This window comes from Pleurodeles waltl, chromosome 2_2 (genome assembly GCF_031143425.1).
Source record: "Pleurodeles waltl isolate 20211129_DDA chromosome 2_2, aPleWal1.hap1.20221129, whole genome shotgun sequence".
Lineage (NCBI taxonomy): Eukaryota > Metazoa > Chordata > Amphibia > Caudata > Salamandridae > Pleurodeles > Pleurodeles waltl.
In genome coordinates this window covers 649,058,355-649,085,223 of record NC_090439.1, presented here as the reverse complement: position 1 = coordinate 649,085,223, position 26,869 = coordinate 649,058,355, and the positions used below count along the sequence as shown (strand labels likewise).

Here is a 26,869-nt window from a genome sequence, read left to right as displayed (position 1 = left end):
TTGATTGCAGCAACAAACGACATCAGACACTCAACTGGATCTCCTTCTTCCTCTCTGGTAGATCACAGAGGATCCTCCTCCCTCCCTTTGTCTCCGCACCCAAAGACATCATCTGTGGTGTCCCCCATGGCTTCTCCCTTAGCCCTCCCTCTTCATCACCTACATGACTCCACTGTTAGACATCACACGCACCCACCTAGTCAACATTGTCTCCTATGCTGACGACACGCAGCTCGTCCCATCCCTCACAGACAACACCACCACCACACAAACCAACTTCGAAAACACCAATGACCGACATCGCCTCCTGGATGAGGACCAACTGGCTCAAGTTAAACTCAGACAAGACGGGCATTCCTGGGAGGCCACTTGGTGGCCCAACGCCCTAGGTTCCACACCCACACCCACCGACCACCTACACAATCTCTGGATTATCCTGGATACCCAACTGTCCATGAATCAACAGATCAATGCCGTCTCATCTGCCTGCTTCCACATCCCCTGCATGCTCCGCAAGATCTTCTGATGAATCCCAATCTCTACCAGGAAAACAGTCACCCAGGCCCTCCTCTCCAGCCAACATTATGGAAACACGCTCTACGCCGGAACAGCTCATTAACTGCATCCAAACCATCCAGAACGTGGCGACAAGACTCGTCCTTGACCTCCCCAGAAGAACCAGCATCACTCCCTGTAGAAAAGTACCCTCTTTCTTGGCATGGTTATCCCCCCCCCCCCTTTTCTGCCTGATGTCCGTGTGTTTGACTGTGTTCACTAGGATCCTGCTAACCAGGACCCCAGTGATTATGCTCTCTCTCTCTCTCCCAAAACTCTGTGTTACATCCCACAATTGGCATACTTGTGCCCCCAAAATAAGCTCCTACTATATGGTACCCAGATACCCAGGGCATTGGGGTTCCAGGGGATCCCTGTGGGCTGGAGCAGTTATTCTGCCACCCATAGGGAGCCCATGCAAAGGATTCTGCAGGTCTGCCTTTGCAGTCTGTGTGAACTGGGTGCATGCAACCATTTTCACTATAGGTCACTGCACCTGGTCACTGTAAGTCACCACTATGGTAGGACCTCTCAGCCCAGAGGGCAGGGTGCATGTGCCTGTGTTTGAGGGCACCCCTGCACTAGTAGAGGTACCCCCACAAACTCCAGACCCATTTTCCTGGACTTTGTCAGTGCTGGGACGCCATTTTATGCATGTACTGGACTTAGGTCACTACCTATGTCCAGCTACATAACGGTAACTCCAAATCTAGGCATGTTTGGTAACGAACATGTTGGAATCATGCCGCAATACTTTTACAAGTATTGGTTGTATGATTCCATGCACTCTGGGTGCTCCTTAGAAGACCCCCAGTATTGCTTCCACAGCTGTCTGAGGTTTTCCAGGGAGCCCCAGCTGCCTCCACCTCACAGACAGGTTTCTGCCCTCCTGTTCCTTGAGCAGCTCAAGCCCAGGAAGGCACAACAAAGGATTTCCTTTGGGAGAGGGGTGTTACACCCTCTCCCTTTGGAAATAGGTGTTACATGGCTTGGGAGGGGTAGCCTCCCCACGCCACTGGTATCCTGTGGACATCACATTTGGTGCCCTCCGTGCATAAACCAGTCTGCACCGGTTCAGGGGCCTCCAGTTCCTGCTATGGCGCGAAACTGGACAGTGAAAAGGGGAGTGACCACTCCCCTGTCCATCACCACTCCAGGTGTGGTGCCCAGAGCACCTCCAGAGGGTCCCTGGGTTTTGCCATCTTTCATCCAAGTTTGGCAGGGAACTCTGGGAGTATCTGACTAGCCAGGTCAGGTGAGTGATGTGAGAGCCCCTTCCTGATAGGTGGTCACCCAGCTAGGTGACCATCCCCTTTTCAGAGCTATTTAGGGTCTCTTCTTTGGGTGGTTCCTCAGATTCGGCTTGTAAGATTCCAGCAGGATTGCTCTGCATTTGACTTCTGACCAAAGAAACTGCATCTGCCTCTTTAGGACCCGAATATCTGAAACAAAGATGAAGACTTTGCCTGCAACATTGTTTCTCTGGCTCCTTCCAGTTTCTGCAACATTTCCCTGGTCGTGCATCCTCTGAGGACAGCCTGTCTCCAGTCTGCACAGGAAAGAAGAAGGAATCTCCCTTGGAGTGAAGTAGTCACTCCCCCACATCTGCAGGCACCAACAGCAACGACAACCAACTGCGTGGATCCCCTCTCCTGCTGAGCTGCATGGATCCTGGTACCCCCAGCAGCCCTCTACACATTCCACTTACCAAGGTTGGTGGGGTGCATTCTCGCATTCCATTTTTTTTTTAGTTTATGGTTTGTGTTTCCCCTAGGACCACTATTCTCTATTGTGTTTTACACTATTTGCAAACTATTCTTAAGCCTATTTCAGCATACCAGTGTATATAACTTGTATATTACTTACCTCCTATGGGGAGTATTGCCTCTATAGTATTTTTGGGGTTGGGTTACCATAATAAAGTACCTTTCTTTTTGTAACACTGAGTGTATTCGTTCATGTGTATAAGTTCTGTGTGATTACAGTGGTATTGCATGAGTTTTGCATGTCTCCTAGATAAGCCTTGGCTGCTCATCCACAGCTACCTCTAGAGACCCTGTCTTCTAGACACTGCCTTCACTACACTAATAGGAGGTACCTGGTATAAGGTGTAAATACCTTAGGTACCCAACACACACCAGGCCAGCTTCCTACACTCCCCACCTCAGAGCCCTCCACTGGCTTCCCCGTCCAGCAAAGATGCCTCTTCAAGCTCCTCACCCATGCATACAAGGCCCTCCACAATGCCAGACCCGCCTACATCAAAAACTGCCTCACATTCCACGGACCTACCTGAGAACTCCACAAAGCCTCCCTTGCCCGGGACCACATCCCCTGCAACCCGCATCCTCTGTGAGAGCACCGGAGGCAGCTTCTTCTCCCACCTGGTCACCCTCACCCTTCGCACCTCCCCTACTCTGAAGGACTTCGAGGTCCGCAGCATCCCTTCAGCACCTGGAGACCACCCAGGTGACAAGCTCATGCTCTACAAGACGCTTGATTGATTGATTTGGAGCACACTTGTGACCAGCCAGCTATAATGGAGTGCACTGATAGGGCTGCATTAAGCTTTATGCTAGAGCAGCAGGACATTGGATGCTGCGAGCTGGGGTGAATTGATGGCGAGGGTCAGACTTTGTGTTACTTTGGGTTTGGGGTCCACCTGAAAGATAAGCAGGTCTATGGCTGAATCTGTCACATCTGGCACTCATCTGAGCTTTCAGTAAGGCTTCCACTAGCTCTAGAAAAGTCTGTCCACGCGCCTGGCGTACCCTTGACTGTCAAGACTGGAAAAGATATAGTAACACAGTCGCTTCGCTGAAAGGATGGCAGCGCTGGAGCAAAGTCAGACATTTGACAAATGCTCCTCTGAATGACCGGTTTGACAGTAGAGTAAGACCCTTATCAGGTCCACCTTTGAAATATCATTGTGGTTAAGGATGAGTCGGAAAGATGCTTAGAAGCATTGACCAGCTAGTAAGTTGGACTGGAAAAATATAAAGCAGACGTCTAGGACAGAGCCAGAGCTGCTAGGCTTATGAAGGACTCGGCTGTCTTTTTTGCTCTTTGTGACCGTGACCTTTGTGAACTCAATTCTTTACAGTCCCGCTTGCACCCTCCTCCCCCTTTCCTATACTGCACACAGCTAGTCAGATGCAGTCACCAGCAGTCCTGGCCATCTCTGCTGCTGGTGGAGTTTCATCATTGTTCCTGTCTCCAGGCCTATCGAATCTCTCATCTCTCTCTGCTAACATACTTCTCGCTTCTCCTTACCTCACCATTTCCCGCTACCAATCGTTCTCAGGGTGACCATCCATCCGTAATTTTCACGGACTGCCTGTAATTTCGCCCTTCCGACTGTTGTCTGTGATGAAAAACTTAACGGACAGCATTTGTCCGTAATTTTAGCCTTTCACCTAAAGGACAAAATGTACTTGGAACAGATCAAAAGGCAGGGAGTCTCGTGTGCTCTCAGGGAGGGAGGAGCAGACAGATAAGAACTGGGCCTTCCTACCAGGGGAGTCTCCTTCCCTAAAGAAATGTGGATGCGCACAACTGGTAAATCTGCAAATCCAAAGGGGCTTGGAAACCTGCATTGACTTCAGTGAAAGGAGTTTCTATCCTGACAAGGCGTATTGAAGCTTTCTGATGTCAGAGATACTTTCTTTTAGAGAGGTACCGTAAGGGTGTTCCCAAATGAGATGTGGAGTGCGTATTTTTAATGGACTGGTATAAAAATGTTTGCACTAGGTATAATCTATATAGTACTGAAATTTGTATTTTAGAAGGACTTTTTTTTTTTTATCCTAAATGTATTTGCGCATTTTGGGGCAGCCTATATTATGATGTGTGTAATGCTTTTTTTTAAATAAGGACTTACACAGTCACAGTTCTTTCAGGCACCTTGGCACCTCATAGTACTAACAAACATTGGCAAAGCCAATAGGTCTTGTCTACGCACAAGTTATTGGCTTTGCCAGTGTGTTTTAGACATGTTATACACCATAGTGGCTGCTGTTGAGGATGGCTAAATGTTAGTGGCATAGAGGAGAGTGTTACGAAGTGTCGCAGAGTGGAATGGCAAAGAGTAGAGCAGAGTGGAGTGGCAGAGAGTGTCCTGTTCAGGAATGGCATACTGTGGAGTCGGGTAGAGTGGCTTATAGCAAGGTGGTATGCAGTGGAGTTGACTGAGTGCATTGGTGCAGAGTGTTGCAGAATATAGTGGTGTAGAGTGAAGTGGCATTGAATGCAGCGGTATGAATTCAGCAGAGTACAATGTAGTGTCATAGAATGCAGAGGCATAGATTAGAGTGGTGTGCAGTAGAGTGTAGGGGTGCAGACTGGGGTGGTGCAGAGTAGAGTGGCATAGAGTGCAGCACCATAGAGTGGTGTATAATAGAGTATCAGAATGTGCAGCAGTGTAGTGTGGTGTATAGTGCAGTAGCGTAGAGTGCAGCATAGACTTGAGTGGCATAGAGTGCAGTGGTGTAGGGTGGTGCAGAGTAGAATAGTGTAGAGTGATGCAGTGCACAATAGAGTGTAGTGCAGTAGAGTGTATTGGCGTAGAATGCAGTAGTGCAGAGTAATATGGTGTAGAGTACAATGGCGGAGAGTGCAATGTTGCAGAGAAGAGTGTCAGTGCAGTGGTGTAGTGGCATAGGAGCAGTAGCATAGAGTACAGTGGTGCAGAATAGAGTACGGTAGGGTACAGTGCAGTTTAGAGTGCAGTAGTGATGGGAAGAGTGGAGTGGCATAGAGTGCAGAGGAGTAGAATGACATACAATAGAGTGGCAGAGAGTATAGTTGTGTAGAGTGATGCAGTACAGAGTAGAGTATAGTGCTTTAGAAGTCAGTGGCATAGAGTGCAGTTGTATAGAGTGTATTGGTGTAGAATGCAGTAGTACAGATTAGAGTGATGTAGAGTACGGTGGCGCAGAGTGCAATGTTGCAGCATAGAGTGTTAGTGCAGTGGTGTGGAGTAGAGTGGCATAGAGAGCAGTGGTATAGATTGCAGTGGTGCAGAGTAGAGTGATGTGGTGTACAGTAACGTTTAGAGTGCTTTGGTGTAGAGTGCTGTGGCATAGAGTGCAGTGTTGCAGAGTGGTGTAGAGTGAAATTGTGCGGAGTAGATTAGAGTTTCCTAGATTGGTATAGCGTGTAGAGGTGCAGAGGGCAGTGGTGTAGAGAGGTGTAAAGTGCATTGGCGTAGAGTGATACAGAGTAGAGTAGAGAGGTGTAGTGTGAAGTAGCATAGAGTGCAGTGGCATAGAGTGGAGTGGTTCAGAATAGAGAAGAGTGCAGTGTCCAACAGTGCAGTGGCATGGAGTGGTGTAAAATGGAGTAGTGCAAGGTAGAGTAGAGTGGAGTATGCATGGTAAGATAACATTTTTTTTTTTTAAATGACCATTACATTTGCACAGGCATACAGTTTTTCAAATTAAGCTATACAGTGCACAGACGATGTGTGGAAATTGCATCACCTACTGTAATTAATTGTTTTAATCATATACCATTGTTTGCAGCACAGTTCAGAAGTAAAAAAAAAATGTGCTTCATTTAATTCTGATAGTGTCTGAAATCCTTGTACAGTTTATTTAAATGTTGTCATGTTATAGAAAAAAAAAACTTTTTCCTACCCCCCATTATCCAACAAGATTGTCACATAAATCCTCTCACTTTGAAGTCAGAGAAAGAAAAGTAAACACCAAGTTCCCACCTGAGACAGAGCCTCACATTTGACCTTGTTCTTTGAATGCACAGCAGATGTGATGAGACAAGAACAAGATTGACAGGCTTGTTTACAGAAAGGGAGCACTCAGAAAGATACTGTAAATAAGGTTTGGGCAAGGGAAGGGAGGAACTCAAGCTAGATAGCCTAAAACAAATTAAGCCAGCAAATTAAAAGCAACAAAATGTGAATTACAAACCACAAAGCCAATGGCAAGGAACAGGCGGAATGCGTTCCCAAGGAAGCTCTATGAATATACTTAAAGTGATAGCTGTGGGATACTTTGTGGGGAAAATCCAGTATTTTAGTCCATTCCGTATCTTGCAAAGGTTTGGCCACATCAGTCACCCAGGTAGCATGGCAAGAAGACCTGGAGTGGACTCCATTTTGCAGGAAAGGTCTACACACCCATCTTATTAGTTTGGCGCCAGTCCCTATGGTGTAGAGCGTCTGGCACACCTCATGTAGGGTTAATGCTAGCTGGCGAAAAATGAAATAGGGCATTTAATGATTCGTTAGGTGGTTGTAAGTAAGGAGTTGACCAGGGTGAAGATGGTAGTGTGACAAAAGGGCTTGGAAATTTAGTAGCTTGCCGACCAGAAACAAATACCCCAATTTTAATGCCACTGACTGAGTTGTTCTGAGTTCAGCTGTCCTGTGCGAGTGGGAAGGCCTAGCTAAGGTAGTGCAGGAGTATCGGGTTTCTTAGTGTCAGTGAGTTTACAGGTTTTAGCAAGGCAAGTGAAAGCTGTGCATGATGACCCCGGATGGTGTTCCGTATAATAGTCAGTAGGTAACAATGAGCAGTGCAGTAAGAGCTCCTTAAAAGTCTTTACAGATAAACCCCATCTCATGCAGGGGGCGGCAGACAGCCTGCGAGCCACCCATTGGTCCTGTGCAGCTAAATAATAGCATTCTAAGTCCAGAAGGCCTAATCCACCCACAGTCACAGGTAGCTTTAGAGAGAAAAGAGTTACACAATGGCACCCTAGTGGCCAAATCAGATGTGTGGCGTGTCTGAAGAAGGAATGAAGGGAGAGCAGGGGGTGGTTTGTAAAATATTACTATCATCGGGGTAGCACACCTCACTAGTGCCATGTGGCCCATTAGAGAAAGCAGAAGAGAAGACCAAAAAGCAAACTGGGCTCAGAGGAACCATGTTGCACTGTCGAGATTTCCATCCTGCAAATCACTGAAGAAATGGTAGATATTAATCACTAGGTATCAAAAGGTAACTTGTTCCCAGTTCAATCTGAGATCTAAGTGTAAATAAAGGGGAAAACAGTACCATATGTTAAAGAAACACCAATTACATTTGAAAATCTTTCTCATGTTCTTAGATTTTGTTTGTGCAATTTACATCCCAAATATTTTGAAGATTCCATTTGTACTTGACACTTAGGGATAACCCAGATCATTGGTTTGGCTTTTGCTTAAATGCAAAACTATTTTAAGACAATTACCTTGCACAACCTTGCAAGGGGTCTGGCCCCTGCTCACTGTTCACAAGCATCAACAGTGGACCATTTCAACAGAAGAGCTTGCCAGAGTGGGTTGGTGCTGCTTGTTCAACTACTAGACAGTACCTCTTCTGTTCCTCTCCTGTCTGCAGAGACAACTCCCCAGGTATGCAATACTTTCCGATAGTCTCGGTGAACTCATCTTGTCTGATTTTAGGAATTGTCCCACCTTGTTCTTCTCTACCTTATTTATCCAGTTCTTAGCAACAACCCTTTGAATCAGTTTCCATGGATCTCCCATTTGATCTCAGTTTTAGCCTCCTCTTTTATTATCATTGATTGGTAGACTGGGCTCCCAGGTCTGAGATAAAGGTAGAGTCCCAGACATACACGCTAGTGCTGTGGGACTACAGACAAGTTGTGGGTACCTCACATCCTGACATTAGGTGTGAGACTGTCACCCACACAATCTGCTCTGTCTTATTATTATTATTGTTTAGGTTGAAAGTCCATTGGAGGTTGAGGTGAGCCAGATGTTTTTGTTCAACCTGTTTAAACTAGCATAAAGTTACTTACTTTAATGGTTCTCAAACTGTTGCCTTCGGTTTTAAAATGTTCAGAAACATAATCAAAATGTTGCTGTTGCTTTTTCTCCAAAAAAGATTGGGTAGATTTGGGTGTGGGTGATGGCTTTGATACAGTGCTGAAGGGCATTAATTTACTACTGAACAACGACGTAATATGACACCTGATTGTAGCATACCATGAGGCAATCACAAAAAGACCACAGTGAATAAATAGTGCTATGTTAAAGAGTAAATAAATGTACTGATAAAGTAATGGGGTAAGGCCTCTCTTTGGTATATCTGATGTTTGTTTTTGAGTTTTTGTCCTGAATTTTGACCCTTCGTCCTGAATTTTTCTCTTGAATTTTGACCCTTTGTGTAGTGTATGTTTGAGTCCCTGTTGGAATGAGATTGCATCAGGGGATTCTTTCACTCTGATGCAGTCCCGTTCCAATTCTTTTAGAGAATGTTTTCGTTTGTTTGCCGGGTGAGAGGCAGTTATTCTGAACCTGGATGGGCGTGTAGCCGTGGCTCCTTATTTTCCTGTAATCTTTGAAGATAATAAACTTTTCTTCACTCAACTTTACGAAGGATGCTTTTCTTTTGTCACGCCCATACTACACTTTGTCTTGAATTTTTTACAGTCCTTTTTACAGTTCAGAATTTGCCTTGATGCCAGGTGGTCACCCCAATCGCTCTATGAAACAGACTGAAGGAGAATATCTGCCAAATCATTTCATATACTCACGTTAGCCTAGGGTGACAAGACGACCCGGATTTGCCGTGACAGTCCCGTGTTTTCAGCAGCTGTCCCAGCAGATGTCAGGAAATTAGGGTCATGATCCGGGTTTGAGAGCGGGTGGAAGAAAACAGGACTAGGCGCTTTGTGGATATTCTAAAGCTGCGCTAGTTAGCAGCTGTTATAATAATAGGTCTGATGCCGGTCTTAAAAATTAAATTTTATTTTCTCTATTGATATAAAATTGTAGTCCTTCTGTTTTTTTGCAAAATGTCACGGTTTTTGGTTCTCAAGATCTGTTCACCCTACGTTAGCCGAACAGCTGGTGTGCCTTGGAACGCAGCACCCTGTGCTTAGACTGAACCGAATCTCTCCCTGTGGAGCACCTTCTCACAAAGGCTTCTGAAACAATCAGCGGGTTGATATAGAAGTCTTGCCTGTGGCTAAGGCTCTGTGAACAATCTCGACAAGCCCACGGTTAAATCCCCCGTGTTAAAGTTAATAATTAAAGTGGCAGAGGGCGGGAACAATAGCAGGAAAGCCACGGCGAAGCTGCAGAGCAAACCATCATCTAGGTGCTACAGAATTCTGTACATCATTTTAAAAAAAGGCACGTGGCACTGCTTAGTTTTTCCTTGTTCACCTTGTGCACTTACACTCATTTTTGGTGGGTGAGGCTCATTTTTAATCATCAGACTGACTCGGACTAAAAAGGAGAGCTGCAGAAAAGGGAGGGAGAGAAAAATAAGAAGACAGTGACAAAGAGAAAGCGCCAGAATGAAAACAACTTGGAAGAGTGAGTTCAATAGAGTAGGATGGTGGAAGAAAAAAGCATGTCAGCTTCAAACTAGACAGCCTCGATATTCGACAAAACTGCATTTCACAGTGGGCCCTCGCATTTATTTGTTTGTTTAACAAATTGTGTTCTGTTTGGTGGCCTTTTCTGCCAATAGCCCCTTTTAATCTATACAAGCATTCACATTTGGTATACCCAATACAGAATATTAAACAGAGGAGTTGTAATGCAGTATTTAAGATGACATAAGAAGGTAATTTTTGTCAGTGATTGTTAAAATAGTCGTTATGTATTTTAAAGCGACCCCTATTAAAATATCTAATGCTCATTGCTGATCTGGCACACCTGTGTCAGGAAGTGGGAGAGAGGCTCATTATAATACGGGCCATTTCAATTATACGACAATGAAGACCAATGTATGTGCGGCATTCATTACATTATATAGCGAGAAAAGGCAGGTTTGGGGGCATAATAGAACACCTTCTGCAGCAGTGTTATTTTGCAATTTTATCAATTTAACACACTTTACACTGGGCAAACGTTTCATCTCTTACAGCAAACCGCAATTGAAAGGTGGGATACCATTGTACTGCATCACGTGCGGTTTCTTCTTTTTTAATAACCCGTGATGTGTTTTAGCTAGAAGCATTTGTCAAGTAAAGCCGGAATGCACTACCACATTATGCAGCAGATTGAGGATTACTTGGCATGTGCAGTAAATTGATTCTTTTATTATGTGGCAGAAGCCAGGGCCGTAGAATCTCCTAATTCCAATGGCTTTGATTTGATTATACTACAGTAAATTTGAATGTGTAGTACTATATACGTTTTCCACGCACAACTTTACTCTGAGAGGCACAGATGATTTGCTGAGGACAGTAATACAAATTGCATTTTTGAAAGACAACGTTTGTGCTTGTTGGTGTGTGATATTTGGTATGGTATCACCTAAATATATGCATGCCTAGCAAAAACAGCTTTTTTCCTCTAGCATACTTCTCTAAGCCCTCCATGATTTGCTCCTGTCTTACTGCTCAGTGTCAGTGGTGTTTGTGCATATTCTTATGTGTGCATGGCCCTGAAAATATCAGGCCCTTTCTCCTCCATGGGGCGGATTAGCTGAACATTGTGGCTTCGAAGACATTTGTTGAACGTCATGACTGCTTTGGGTGTGGTTGTTTGCGTGAGGATACTGTAGGCACCAGCCCACGTTGTTGGCAGCAGTATTTTCCTGTAATTATGATTCTGCACACAACACTGCCTTGGTGCATCTTGAACAGGCCTCTCCAACCACAGCAGCTCGTGAGTTACTGGTAGCTGTCCAGCTACCATTAAGTAGCTTGGTTGTGTGCCGCCCAGTTTATTACATTAGAAGCTTTTGCTTGGTTTAATAATCTATATAACATTTGATAACTGTGTATTTTCAGAACTAATAAACTGACGTTTGGAGAAAAAGGGTTCAATTAAATCCGATATTTGAATGATAGTTCATGTTGCATTAGGGAATCATACTACCAATAAGAACCTTGGTGCCAAAACTATTGCCTCTATTGTTCTGTGTACCCACATTGAGACACTCCAGAATGGTGAAGCATTTGTTGACTTAACTGCTGATGCACCAAGGTCATCACTACTGGTAATCTTACACAGGTTGACCACTAATGTTACCTTGCCTTAAGTGTCACTATTAGCACACCGATAATATTTTTTGGTAGCTTGGGTTGATTTTTATTGAGCATAAGTACCTCTCATTACAAAAAAGGTTGGAGACTCCTTACTGATCACAGTAAGGTAGGGTTTCATGCAGAGAGAAAACAGTGTGGGAAAACAGTGAAACATGCCTGGCTTTAACTGGTATTTCATTTTTGTTTTATAGACATGCAAAGCTTTCCTTCCAGCCATGATGGCCTCCAACCATGGACACGTGGTTAGCATTGCAAGTTCAGCTGGACTCATTGGTGTTAATGGACTAGCAGGTTAGATCTCCCTACTCATTTTACTACAGTCAATAGGTATATTAAGCTCCATAGTGCACTGTTTGAGAAATCATTATTTTCTTAGGTACTATCTTTACGATTTTCAGAGTAATATTGTTTCTGAGCAGTTTATAATTTGTGAATTATTTTCCTAATTTTACAGTGGTTAAGATATAAATGTGTGTCAAATTAATCACTGTCTTTTCAAGTATTTTCTAAAACAATCTTATTTAAAAAAAACATGATATTCACTTGGAATATATTGCATGTTACTAAAAAGACATTTTGAAAATCCTTTGGGTTGCTATGGGATGTCTATTTGTTTAAGAAAAAAATTATATATATTTATCACCAGCACTGTTCCAAGAAAGTAGAGCTCTCCGATTAAGGACCTGAGGTTGATTTGTAAGTATATTGGCCTCACGCGAATGAAATAATAGGATATGAACCTATATAAGATCATGCGAGCCACACTAGAACGTCCATTATTTTGTTTTATTTCAGCAAGGAAAACATGGAAACATCACAAGTGTTCACCTCACAGTGTCATGTTCACATAGTTTCACAACCATCACCATTGTGTTTATATTGCAGTAGAAAGTAACAATGGGCTAAGCCCATTACGTGATAAGAAGACCCAAAGTGTGTGTAAAAATGGTCATAAGAGACAAAATAATATTGTCAGAAAATGTTTTTTTTTTTCCCAATGCTGAGTCTATTTATCTGTATTGGAAAATTAATTATTTTTAACCTAAACCTCGACGAAAGATCATAGGGCTAACTAAATGCCAGTCAGTTGTAATCATACGCTCGCCAGTCTGCATACAAATGGGACTCCTGTTATGTTTGTTAGCACAACACTGTAATTTTGTCATGGGAATATTGAGGTATAAGCATGAATTAATGAATGAATTCCATCTGATATGTTACACCTTATGCTGCAGAATATTGTGAGGGCAGAGCATATTATTTGCCAATACCACCATCTGAACTGTGACTCTCCAGGACATAATAGATCGCATTATGGAAAACTGGCATCAAATCGACTGTAGTTGTCATATTTAGTATGGTCATATGTGAGTGAGCTCCAGCAGACATAAGGTACATATAGTGCAGACTGTTGCTGAGATAAAGTGGCTTAATCTAGAATATGCTTTACTTGTGTTGTGTTGTGGTCATGAATGATAACCTTCAGTTAGTAGCTGTAGTAGTGTAATTTATCAAAGCAAGAATATTTTTAATATTGACAGTTTCGTATACATTGTACTCCACGTTACAATAGCAGCAGTGAATGATATGTCTATTATTCTTGGTAGGTGTGTGAGAATTCATTGTGTTATTATCTAAATGAAATAAACAAATGTACATGGGATAAAAACATTATCGCTAATTAAAAATTATTATCCAGAATGACTCAAGCTACTAGACAGATGAGCATGATTATTCAGAAATGCACATGTAATTCTGTATCTTAATTCGTTCCACTAAGGGACAATCAGCTTTGATTATCATTTCTGCTATATTTTCTGGACTTGCAATGTCCACATGTTAAAAAATAAAAGCGGCTCTTTTTGGGTGATAACCATTTTTGTGTTGTGAAATATTCCAAATGATTATGGACTAATGTGTCCTTAGGGGTAGGGCTCCTTCAGTATATTATGAGTGTTGTGATGATGTCTTTAAAGCAACCTCACTCCTGAAAATGTTCCAATGTTTTTAGGTCGAGCGCACAAGCGCTTTGACCTGTTGTAAGGATTGTGGGCTTTCAACCACGCCCACCCTGTGCCCATCACTTACACTTGTTCATGGGCTTGCCTTTCAAAACTCCCTTGATGTCATTGGTAATTGCTTTACATTTGTCTCGCCTTGGGGAGGTTTTGTTACCTCCTTGCAGACTGACCCTGTTACATGGATAATTTCACGACTGCCAATATTCTTCAACGTGGGTGAACAATTTTTTTTCTTTTGTCTCTCCCCTTTGTGTTCCATGGCGGCCATTGCCTTCACTCCATCAGCGGTATTGGAGGGCTGGTCACATTCTTCACACTGTTACCTAATCAGAGTCATTTCTTTTGGTTTTCCCCATTCACGCTCCATAGGTTTCCCAAAAATACTTATAATTGACTAATGCTTTACGTAAAAAGCGGGAGAGCCTATACTTCAATATTCATTGCCCTCAGGAAAAGTCGCCCCATAATGCTTTAGAAGCATTCGTTTTCAAAAAATGTTTGCCCCTAACTCAGCATGTGGTGGTCCTAGGACAATGGGACCACACCAAAACATTCAGCCTGATACACTTTTTCTGTTTAGGTAATCTATGGGTCCCCACACTAGATAAGTGAGCCCCCCCCAAAACAATAACCCTTCCCACAATTTAGTCCCTTTCAACCTCTCTTATGGCTGGGAACTTTAGTTTTACAGCTTGGAGTAGTTTGTGTTCTAAGGGCTTTAGTTTTGCAGCTGGCCTGCTAGGCCTGAAAATGTGTAAGGCACAAGCCCCCTAGGGGCTAAATATATGGTTGCACCACATTACTTTCTGCCATTTTATTTTCATGTGGCCATGCTTTCAAGGGGCTAATTATATGGTTACATGACCATGTTTCTTACAAATGATATTTTTATTGTGGCGTCCTCTAGTGGCTGTTATGAGCATTACAGTCAACATGCTACTATATTTGATGCACTCAGTTGTCCTATAATGCTTTGCAGGGCATTGTCGTACAAAATATTTTTGCTCATACATCAGCCTGTAGTGGTCCTAGGACAATGGGACCTCCTTCAAAACATTCACCACAACCTGCTTTTTCTGTCTCGATCATCTCTGGGTCCCCACACTAGGTTAGTAGGGACCCCAAATGAATAACCCCTTCCTCAATTCAGTGTCTTTTTAACCTCTCTCATGGCTGAAACTTTAGTTTTACAAGTTTGAGTTTTAAGGTTCTTGCTTGTAATATCATTGCTATCGGCCTGCTAGCTCTAGAAATGTGTAATGCGCACTACGCTCCTAGGGGCTAAATATATGTTTACACTGCAACACTTTCAGTCATTTTGTTTTCATACGGTTATGCCCTGTTGGGGTTATCTATATGGTAACATGACATTGTTTCTTACAAATGCTATCTTCATTGTGGTGTCCTCTAGGGGCTGTTCTGAGCATTACAGTCTAATGCCAAACGTTTATTTCTGATAAAGGTTTTTATTGGGTTTATATGATAATTACATATATTTTATTATTCTCTCCTTAATGCAATTATGATCATGATTCAGGTCAACTTAACATCCTTATTACACTATAACTGTTTGAACACTCTTGATATGTTGGGTGGCACTTTCTAGTTTTTCTATCGTTACTCCTCCGTGGCTGTCTTGTTTAGGGAACTGTGTTAGCCAGCCAGCTACTCTGATCGTGGGGTGATGAAAGAGGTATTCTATTGGAATTAGCATGGCAGATTTAAATTAGGATGTTAAATGTCAACATTTTAATTTTTGGCTGCAGATAGAGGAAGAAGGTAAATGGAAGAGATTTAGGGCCATATGTACAAACACATTTTCCCATAGACACAGAATGGGCAAAACTGCTTGCTTCATCTGGCCCTTAGTTACATGCAGGGCCACTGGAATTATGTGGCAGGAAAAGACCAAAGGGTTGACCAATTTATGTGGCAAGAAAAGTCCAAGTATGGGTTTGCAACACCAACAGCCCTAACTCAAGCAAATGTGAGACCCATTGCATTGCAAATGCTTGTTTCAGTATGGAACAAACCAAAAGGACTTGTTCACTGAAGTTTGGAGTAAACCACACAGTTTTCCTTGAAGTACCTGTGTTATATATTTCTAATTTGTATTGTTTCTTGTTTATCTGCCTTACCTATGGATTGCCTTAAAGCTTTCATAGAGTATAATACATTGCAGAATCTCTGTGTCGTATCATCTCCAGCTGTGTGTATGAGGTTAGTGAGCTTCATTTTCGTTTAGCTGTCCGATACTCACTGTAGGGTGTGCTCCATCTGAAGTATGATGGATGGCTGGTGAATGCATGTAGGACTGAATTACCTCCAGTAATCTTGAGAAGAAGAGTGCTTTCTCTCTTGTGCTGGTTGATACTGAGTTTTAAATCAAGAAATTCCAATGAAGTGCTACAAATGTTCATTGAGTGCTTTATTCAAACTATTCTTGTTCAGTTCATGATGCTTACTAAAGGAGTGAAAGCCCTTAACAGAGTTGTTCTACTAAATAGGATTAGTGTATTGAAAACAGCTCTGCCAGAACACGATCTGCCAAGAGATTTTTGGCTTCCACCCCAAATTTTGCAAAAAAGATTCCCACCAGTCTAGGCAGGCCTCATACTTGTGTGGGAGTGTGCAGGCTCCAAATATGCCAGAATAGTCTAAAACACAGGCAGGCAATAACCTCCATTGTTTTGGCCCTTCATAAGCAACCAGTTCAAGTGCTTAGACCAGCGGTTCCCAACCTGTGGTCCACAGACCCCCAGGGGGTCCGTGACATATTCCCAGGCGGTCTGCAGCCCTGGAACGACAGAAGGGTACTTCTCCGGGGGGGGGGGGCCTAACAGAAACATGTGCATGTTTTTATTTGCGCAGCAGTTGTAAAAACACCTCAAAGTTCCTTGTACAACCAGCAGCTTTCGGGTGACAATAAAAGGGTCAAGAAATCTCTGGTGATTAATGTACCTGCTGGAGAGTGATGGGGCTTTTGTCCTGTGGCAGTTTTGACTCATCTAAGGTAGCACAGAGGGTTAATATGCCTGATACAGAGAACGGGTATAATGCAAAGAAAATTATTTTATGTGCATAGTACAATGGGTTACTGCTTCTGTCACAGAGATTCTTTTGTTACCATGCAGTTCATAAGTTACAATCGTAATCTTGCACAGTGAGCTATGAATTGCTAAAGAGCTGCACGCAAACTGCATGGCACAAATTAGAAAGTTAGTTTTTTTCCAGGCTGCTAAAGAAAAAAAAAAAAGGTTTGCTTGCATAGAAATACATTCTTATTATTAAAGTCCATGCTAAGCACTGAGTTTAAGCTTCTCCAGACCAAGCACTCTTAGAAAAAGTCTACCATTGTGAATGACATGTGAATCCTACGCACTGTAGTCCCCTGTAAAGTGCTCCGACACCCTACACTGGTATGCGTGGAGCTATAAAACAAATGAATTACATTTGACAGAGAGGCTATGGAAACATGAGAGGTCCTTATGGTTTTACTTCCTTTCCCCACCACATATTTATAGGCTTTCCCAGATCTTACTTACCCGAAAAAATAAAAACAGAAATCGCTTTGGAAATGTAGAATCTGAACTGAGGATTCAGCTTTCCTAAATAAAACCAAATATTTAAAAGTGAGTCACCAAGATGCAGCAGCAAACTTCTCATTACGTGTTTTTTTATTTTTTGCTTAAGTTTTCAATATAAAATTATTATATCATTAGTAATTTGAGTATTTGTTCGGTGTGTGCTTGTTTGTTTCTTTTTTGTGGATTACTGTTTTAATGTTTGAAATTTAAATTGTACAAATTGCTTTGGGGTCCCCAACTTCCAGTAGTGATTCAGTGGGGGGTCACCAGGAGTCAAAAGGTTGGGAATCACTGACTTAGACTGTTTCAGAGAAAGCTAAGGAAGGCATCCTTTAACTTTGAGAAAAAAACAAGTCACAGAAACACAAAAAATATCATTCCGCTCATGCTTATTTCACACTAGATCATAAGCAAACAATGCATCTGCAGTTTTGCAGGCAGGGAGCCATTGGCCTGCAAACATATTTACTCGTATGTAGCACTGCAACTACAAGACAAAAGCAACTCATAAAGCGTGTTTAGTAGAAGGACACTGGGCAAGAATCAGTACTTTGGCCATGCACCAGCGGAGGGACAAATACAGAAAGAAGAAATAAAGCCGGCATGCTCTGCATAATGAAAAGGAAGGAAATGAGAATGACACTAAAGCCAACCATTGGTAAGCAATGGATGGGCTGTCAGCCTCATGTAAGTATACAACATTTCTTGCTAGTGACAGCACATACACTTTCTCAGGCAAGTGGGAAAAAAAACAATTTGAAACTGTTCAACTATACTTTACCAGGTGTTCTTATCACTCATCACTACCACTGTATTCAGCATGAGGCAGTTTTTGTAAACCGCTTCTGCTGAAGCTTTACTGTCAGGCAGCAAGAAATGTTGTCTGTCTAGATTGCATTTTTTAGATTGGAATGTCGCAGGTTGGGTGCGAATTTTCTAAAATGATACAGCTCATTTTACAGTTTGGACTGGAATGCAGCCTATGTAATTACCAGTGACGAAAATTATTTCAAACATTTTTCTCACTCCATTTTTGTGTTTCTAAATGAGATGTAAGTGCAACACTTATGCCCAAACATGGGTTGCGTTCTCATTGTGCCATTACACTCTAGCTGCACCTCACTGATGAGGACAAGAATTCTGAGCTTGTGCTCGGTCTTGGGGAGGCATGGCCCGGTAGCTCTTGCTGGACTGTTCCTAATGGACAGGATGAAGACTGATTTGCATGTGGATTAGCTCTGTTAAGAGTGACCTTTTGTAGGCAAAAAAGGCACAAGCCACAGACCTACCACCACGTGAGCCACCTTCTGCAGCTAGAAAAGCATCAGAACAGGAGTGGGTTTCCATCCTCTCTGCTCACTGGCCTGAGCACACCAGCAACTTGCTGAAATCCATCAAAAACCTCAAGAGCTGGATCACCCCATGTGTTGACCTCCTGGCTCCCTTCAAGCACAACTCCGCTGCAACATCCCAACTACAGGCCAGTTGGTACACAGAGGAACTCCGGCTGACGGAACACCACTGCAAGTAACTAGAGTGCAAATGGAGAACAAATCAAGACATCACAGATGACATCCACAAATCAGCCATAAGGTGCTACCACCGGCAGATATGGAGCACAAAGTGTACAGCTGTTGCAGATCGCAGCAAGCGCTAACATCCAACTTAACACTCCTACCACCTTAGCCACATTCCTGAACACCTGGAAACATGCCACCATCATGCCCCCGCCCAAGAAACCCATCTGTTGACCCAGCCACACTTTCCAAATAGAATCCTGCTTCTTTCCTACCTTACCTGGCAAAGGTCTTAAAGAAACTACTCAACCAATGTCTCACTGGCCCCTCTGGACTGCATGGCGTCAAGGAGCTGGTGGTTGCAGTTTCAGGCTCAACCAAAGTACCGAAACAGCATTAATTGCTGCCCCAGATGACATCCGCATGATCTCTGCTATAGGAAACACAGCAGCCCTCATTCTTCTGAAGCTCCCCGTCACATCTGAAACTGTCTCACACACCATCCTCATCAGGTGCCTGCATGAGATTGACATCCAAGGACTTGATCTCCGCTGGATCTGCTCCTTCTGAACAAATAGAACGCAAGCCGTCAGCCTGGCACCTTACTCCTCAGAAGGCCGCTAACTCATCTGTGTAGTGCCTCAGGGTTCATCGCTCAGCCCCACCCTCTTTAATGCAGACATGATCCCTGTGGCAAACACGCCCACAACATCAATATCCTCTTTTATGCCGATGACATGCAACTGGTACTCTCCCTCTCGGATAAGACCCTCCACACAAAAAAACAAGTTCACCGCCTGCATGACTGAAGTCGCTAACTGAATGAAAGTCAACTGTCTGACGCTCAACACCAACAAGACAGAAGTAGTAATTGTCAGCCAGAACCCCTCACCATGGGACTTCAATTGGTGGCTGGCAAACTCAAGCGCCAACCCAGACCCAGCAGTCATGCCATGAACCTTGGATGATTATGCCCTTTGGGAGCTAATTATATGGTTACACGACCATGTTTCTTACAAATGATATTTTTATTGTGTTGTCCTCTGGGGGCTGTTCTGATCATTGCAGTCAGCGTACTACAATATGTGCTGCACTTGGTTGTCCTATAATGCTTTTCAGGGCATTCTTGAGCTTAATATTTTTGCTCATAACTCGGCCTGTGGTGGCTCTAGGACAATGGCACCACCTTCAACGTGTTCATCACAACCAGCTCTTAATGTCTATATCATCTGGGGGTCCCCACACTAGGTTAGTGGGGACCCCAAAATAATAACCACTCCCTCAGTTCAGTGTCTTTTTAACCTCTCATGGCTGGAACCTTTGTTTTACAGCTGAGAGTAGTTTGTGTTTTAAGAGTCTTGTCATATCATTGCATTAGGCCTGCTATCCCTGGAAATGTGTAATGCACTGCACCCTCTAGGGGCTAAGTATATGCTTAAACTGCAATACTTTCAGTCATTTTCTTTTCATGTGGTTATGCTCTAGGAATTAACTATGTGGCAACATGACAATGTTTCTTAAAAATGCTATTTTCATTGTGGTGTCCTCCAGGGGCTGTTTTGAGCATTACAGTCTAATGCCAAATGCTTGTTTCTGATAAAGGTTTTTATTTGGTTTATAAGATAATCGTATGTGTTTTATTAATCTCTCCATATTGCAATTATGACCATGATTCAGGCCAACTTAACATCCTTATTACACAATGGCTGTTTCAATGCTCTTGATATGTTTGGGTGACTCTTCTAATGTGTTTCTCTCTTTACTCCTCCGAGGCTGTCTTGTTTTGGCAAGTGTGCTAGCCAGCCAGCAACTCTGATGTTTGGGTGGTGAAAGTGTATCCTATTGGAATTAGCATGGCAGATTTAAATTAGGATGCTAAATGACAGCATTTTTATTTTTCGCTGCAGATAGAGAAAGAAGGTAAATGGAAGTCCTTTAGTTATATGCAGGGCCACTGGAATTATGTGGCAGGAAAATACCAAATTATGTGGCAGGCTCGACCAATTTATCTGGCAAGGAAAATCCAGTTATGAATTTACAACTCCATTAGCTCTAAATCTAGCAAATGTGAGCCCCATTTTCATTGCAAATACTTGTTTTAACTAGCAGCCTTTCAGCTATTCATTCCATTTGACTATGCGTGAAGGAGATGATAATAAACCATCACATAATGAAGAACTCAAACTGCAGGCTTCAATTATGTTATAATATTCACCTTAGAGCACCAAGTTTTAAAACATGTGCATTCAGTTAAAGGGAAGGGAGCCAGTGGGTTAAAGTGGGCTCACCCATTGCGCCATATTGTATGCTGTGGTGGATAAAAATCAAAGGCCAAACCTAAAAATTTACTACATAGTACTAGTGGGCACCAGCTTGGAACAGCACTTTGTCTATTGAACTGTTAATGTTGCACTGTCCTTACAAACACCATTTTGCTTTGACTTCATTTTAATTTGAAGACATTTTAATTTTTTTTAAACAAGGTAATAATTAGTCATATTACACTCTACAATTCTTACATAAATGTGGGATAATCCTGTCTTGGTTAGCTCGTTTAAATGTATTTGATCTTTAACAACATTTTATGAGTAACCTGAATTTATGATGGCGCTCCTGTTTTGGTGAATGTAAACCTGTTGTTTCAGTATTGCATCGGTGAACATGAACTATGATCCAAAGGCACCAAAGACAGCACAACCAAGTCACCTTGCATCTTGAGAAAATATCTTTTCATGTATGCTCTGTCAGTCAAATGCAGAGCAACGATTAGAAAGTACCAGTCTACATCTCAGAGGGACTTCCTTCTAAAGCAGCGTGGATTTATAGATATAAATATATATATGTGTGTGTGTGTATATATAATAACTTTTGCCCCCCTGCCATGCACAGTTTTCTCATCAATAACTTTATTACAAATGTTGCAGTGATATTATCAATTATATCATGGAAGGTGTCATGATTGATGTAATATGTGGAATAATTAGCAGTGCATGGTGAGGGAGCAAGTTATAGTAGGGCACGAGGTATAGTTTCTTGAGATAACTAAAACTGCTGAATTTCTGTGTTTTTTTTTATCTGTGTAAAATATGAACCTAACTAGAACATCCCTCTAACCTCTGTTTTTAGTGAATTTCTAAGTTAAAAAAAATTATATTTCCTAACTATAACGTCCCTGTAGCCTTTGTTTTTTTTCCCAGTGAATTTCTGTGTTTTTTTAGGTTGAGCGTAGGCATAGGCATTTGACCTGATGTATACTTAAGTATACATATACTGTGGGATAAAGCAATCTCATTTGTTGGTTTCAGTGTCTTTTAAAAATTATTGCTTGCTAGTGGTCAGGTCTGCCTTTTCTCACTCCTTTTTCTGTTTCAGAGCAGTGACCTACTACTGTATTGCTCCACTTTGGTTTATTTATCTGTTGCTGTGACAGACTACTTTGGCATTTCTTTGTGTTAGACTTTTCATCCTTGGCGTGGCCTCCCTTAACTTTTTGCCTCCGTTCCCCAGGTTGTTGATGTGTGCTGGACTCTGATTTTACTGTTTTTGTTACTCTGGGCACTTTACCACTGCTAACCTGTGCTAAAGTGCAAGTGCCCCTGTTTAAAATGTGTATGTAACTGGTTCTCCATGATTGGCATATTTGTTTTACTGTTAAGTCCCTAGTAAAGTGCACTAGAGGTGCCCAGGGCCTGTAAATCAAATGTTACTAGTGTTCCTGCAGCACTGGTTGTGCCACCCACACAAGTAACCCTGTAACCATGTCTCAGACCTGCCACTGCAGTGTCTGTATGTGTATTTTTACAGTGTACCCACTTGCCAGGCCTAAACCTTCCCTTATCTTACATGTGAGACACCCCTAAGGTAGGCCCTAGGTGCCCCAAGGGCAGGGTGCAGTGTATGGATAAGGTAGGACATATAGTAATGTGGTTTATATGTCCTGACACTGAAATACTGCCAATCACGTTTTTCACTGTTGCAAGGCCTGTCTCTCTCATAGGATAATATGGGGGCTACCTTTAAATATGATTAAAGTGTAGATTCCCCTAGAGAGTAGATGGACATGTGGAGGTTGGGGTCCCTGAACTCACAATTTAAAAATACATCTTTTAGTAAAGTTGATTTTAGGATTGTGCGTTTGAAAATGCCACTTTTAGAAAGTGAGCATTTTCTTGCTTAAACCATTCTGTGACTCTGCCTTGTTTATGGATTCCCTGTCTCGGTCAGTTTGACAGTTGGGTTGTTTTTCACCTCACACTAGACAGTGACACAAAGGGAGCTGGGGTGTAACCTGCATTTCCTGATTAGCCATCTCTGCTAGGAGGGAGGGGTGGAGTGGTCACTCTCATCTGAAAGGACTGTGCCTGCCTCTGACAATGCAGACTCCAACCCGCTGGTGTGTGTCTGAGGCCTTGCCTGGGCAAGGCAGGATTTCACAAGTAGGTGTGAGTCCCCTTTGAAGAAAGGTGACTTCAAAGACTAAAATGGGTATAAGAAGGGCACCCAAATCTACAGACTCGTGAAACACTTCTGGAACCAAGAGGAACCTCTGCCTGGAGAAGTGCTGCCCTGCCTGTGACTGTGCTTTGTGGAGCTTTCCTGCAGTGCTGCTTCTGCCAGAGTAAGAGGGCAAAGACTGGACTTTGTGTGCCTTCCATCTTGTGAAGAAATCTCCAAGGGCTTGATTTAGAACTTGCCTCCTGTTGTTTGAAGTCTCAGAGACAGCAAAGACTTCTCTCTGCCAGCACCTGGAGTCTCTGGAGAGACTCCTGCTCTGACAAGTGGTGCCCTATCCAGTCCCTGGGCCCTTGAAAGGAAAGCTGGTGGAAATCCAAGGAAATCGACTTTGGACCCCCCCGGACCAACACCGCTGCTGAATCCAGTAACGCCGCCTGCACCCGACGCCGTGACCTTCGCTGGAACGCGACGCTCTTCGCAGGCCCGATGGCGCTGCAGCCCCGCTGAAGTCCGCGACTCCTTGGAATTCGCCGCACCACGTCGTGACCGACGCTGCTCGAAGTGCACGGATTCAACAATTTCGCACAGACGCCGCGATCCCTGACTTCGCGCATCGGCTTGTTTTCACTCTTCACCAAAGGTACTGTACTTGGGGGTCTACACGACTCCGTGTCCGGTGCCGCTGGTGTCGGCTTGTTGGGAACGACTCCGTCACGATGCCGTGTTAATATCTCATCGAAGCATTTTGGTTTCTAAGCGCTATTTTTGAGTTTAATCTTTAAAAATTCATAACTTGACTTGTGTATGTCGTATTTTTTTGTCATTTTGGTCTTGTTTTGTTTAGATAAATATTTCCTATTTTTCTAAACTGGTGTTGTCATTTTGTAGTGTTTTCATTAAGTTACTGTGTGTGTTGGTACAAATACTTTACACCTAGCACTCTGAAGTTAAGCCTACTGCTCTGCCTAGCTATTAAGGGGGTAAGCAGGGGTTAGCTGAGGGTGATTCTCTTTTACCTTGACTAGAGTGAGGGTCCTTGCTTGAACAGGGGATAACCTGACTGTCAACCAAAGACCCCATTTCTAACACTTTGGTGCTTCCCTTTCACTGTGGGTGTTTTAGGCTGGTAGCTGCCTGAGTTCTATTGCAGCATTCCGTTTCTCCCACGTCCTCCCATGTCGGTCACATTTGTTTTGGCTTTATTCCAGTGCTGTCCTCCTATTGGCTCCTAAAATAAGCTTATTTTACTAAATAAACGGCTCCTAAAATAAGCTTAATTTTCTAAACAAACTTCATATGCCCTTGCATCACAACTCAGAGTCTCTCTCTCCAGGGCCCTCTGTGCCAGCACTCATGACATTGCACACAGGGCATTGCTTATCTTTATTGGGGGCTATACATTTTCTCAGGCAGCTCTGCTAACCTAATTGGAGCTTTGTTGAAATGCAAGGCAAACATGCTTGTTTTCCTTTTGTGTTTTTCTTTTATGCTCAATACTACGATTCCTACTGTGAATAAACTCATTTCCTCTTGTCTGTTGACCTCTTAAATGAAACGAGTTACTTGCCCAATCAAAAGCCATTGCCTACACACACAGAAATACACGTGAAACGTAACACAATATAGTTATGTTTTTGTTTTTATTTTCAAATGCCTAAAGCAGCGGGCAGAAGGAGCTGACTGACTGGTGCCCCAGACTTTCACTGTGAATGATCATTCATAAAGCAATGCAGACCAGCGCACAGGAACATTTTAAAGGGAAGCACAGCTGTTCCTCCTGTGCTGTACTTGTGTAGCTTCATTTGTGTGTTTTGCATTTTGTGAGCATTACACAAAATGTCTTCCCCCATAATGTTACCTGTGCAATGTTACGCAGATATCTGGTGGGACTGACACCCTACAGGTATCGCTCAACTTCCTATACAGACGTTCATATCCACCGTCTCCCTAATTGCAGCAAATGTTTGAACATGATGTTAATGATTGTTCACATTGCTTAATTAGAGTTATAGAGCCAGTTGCCCATTTTGTTTTTCTGGCTTTTGCTGAGTTTTTCTTTAAATATAAACGTCTTTCTACTGCTCGGATCTTTTTTTACTAGTCCTACTGCTTTTAGTTTATGCCCGTGTTCTGAGTTTTTTTTTTAGCATCCTTAAAACTGAAAAGAGTGACTTCCTCCTAGAAAAGTTGCTTACCCACAACTATTTGGGAAACATTTCCCAAAGTAGTGCTGTATCGCGGGGACCAGATTATTTTTGCTGCACATTTGCCAGGTTCATCTTTAACTTTTCCTTCTCAAGCAATTTGGAGTTCACCAACTTTGTTTAAATGATTCGAGCATTGCAATACTGTATGACACATTGAGCTGGCACACAACCCCTACCACAATCTGGTGCTGCTGTGAACCTGTAAGTGGGAGAAGGCACTGGCAGGTGGGGCAAAGGACTGTAAAGTGTCAGTGACGTAACTGAAGGAGAGGGAGGCGAAGTGAGCCATAGCCCGATTACAAGGAGGGCTACATAATTAGGTGATTCAAGTTTAGCCTAACAGGAAAGGGTCTGGTCCATGCTACAAAATGAGCACTGAGGCAGCTGACTCCTTTAAAGGAAAAGACTTCCATTCACTTATCTCCGGGGAGCCGATTCCCCCTAATCCACTAATGACCAAACCTCGGATACTGCTTTATGGTCCAAAACTACTCAAGGGCTCTAGGTTTAAGTAGCCCTCCCAGCGTTCCCCCACCCTGGAAGTGATGATGCTTGGGGAGGAGGCAGTGAGAGAATTAAACATGTCATGACGCTGCAACACTAAGATGCCGACTGCCTGTCTTGCACTGCATGTGACATGATCCTCCTCAAATCCATGACTTAATTTTGGCTCAGTTCATGTGCTGGCCTTTCGTTTGGTTGACCAACACTTGGACAACATTGATTAAATTATGCTGGCTTTCACACTGCCAAGTAATTTCTAACACCACTAAGATAGACATTAGAATTAATTTTTCGGTCTGGTGTTAGCCAAGCACTTTTGTTTCCCCTAAAATATCATTAAAAATGCTTACATGCGTGTATGCATACATACATACCAGGCTTTAAGTCAGCCTTCTTCATCCATTCGTCTTTTAGTGTCATTTTGCTTCTACTCCCCACAGCATGGGGAAAGAGATCAGCCCACTTTAGTCTCTGGGTCCCTTATGTGTGAGTGATTTCTTTTTTTTTGTTTCATAAATATTGCTTGGCCTGAAAGTTCACTAGACACTGCTACCAGTGCACTGCTTTCTCTGCGCACCTTTAAACTATTCAAAGATCCATGCTCGGGTGTTAGTCTTTGGTTGTTCTTTTACTTCTGTCTAACCAAACTATTCTGATATGGGTGCCAGTGTGGCTGCGTGCCCGGGTGGAAATTTATGACTAAAATTTGCTATACATTAATAACATTAAAAAAAATATATCAAAGAAAAGAAGCATTGGCGAAGTCCACAGCTTTGTAGCCAAATCCATCCGTATTGGCTTTGCAAATGCTTGTTTTATCATGTTTTGTTTTGTTTCAGGTGCAATACTGTTTTAAGACTAAATTGTCCTACTTAACAACCAGTCATAATCTCTGCAATATGACTTCATGTTGGATAATGTGTTTTTTTCGACTAAATTAACATCTGGTGCATTAAATTGAAGTTCATGTTCTCTGATGCATATTTTTGTGCATCCACTCAATAAACTTTTTTGCCCATTTTTCAAGGAAATGATTCTTGTGTTGACCA

General features: G+C 42.8%; 1 protein-coding gene across 1 annotated transcript in view; it reads left to right on the top strand.

The window, feature by feature from the left end:
• SDR16C5 (short chain dehydrogenase/reductase family 16C member 5) overlaps positions 1 to 26,869 on the top strand; it is a 211,694-nt gene that overhangs the window by 111,558 nt on the left and 73,267 nt on the right. Inside the window, exon 4 of the mRNA XM_069220207.1 lies at positions 11,721 to 11,820. Within this exon, the coding sequence (XP_069076308.1) occupies positions 11,721 to 11,820 (100 nt within the window). The remainder of the gene's footprint in view (positions 1 to 11,720; positions 11,821 to 26,869) is intronic.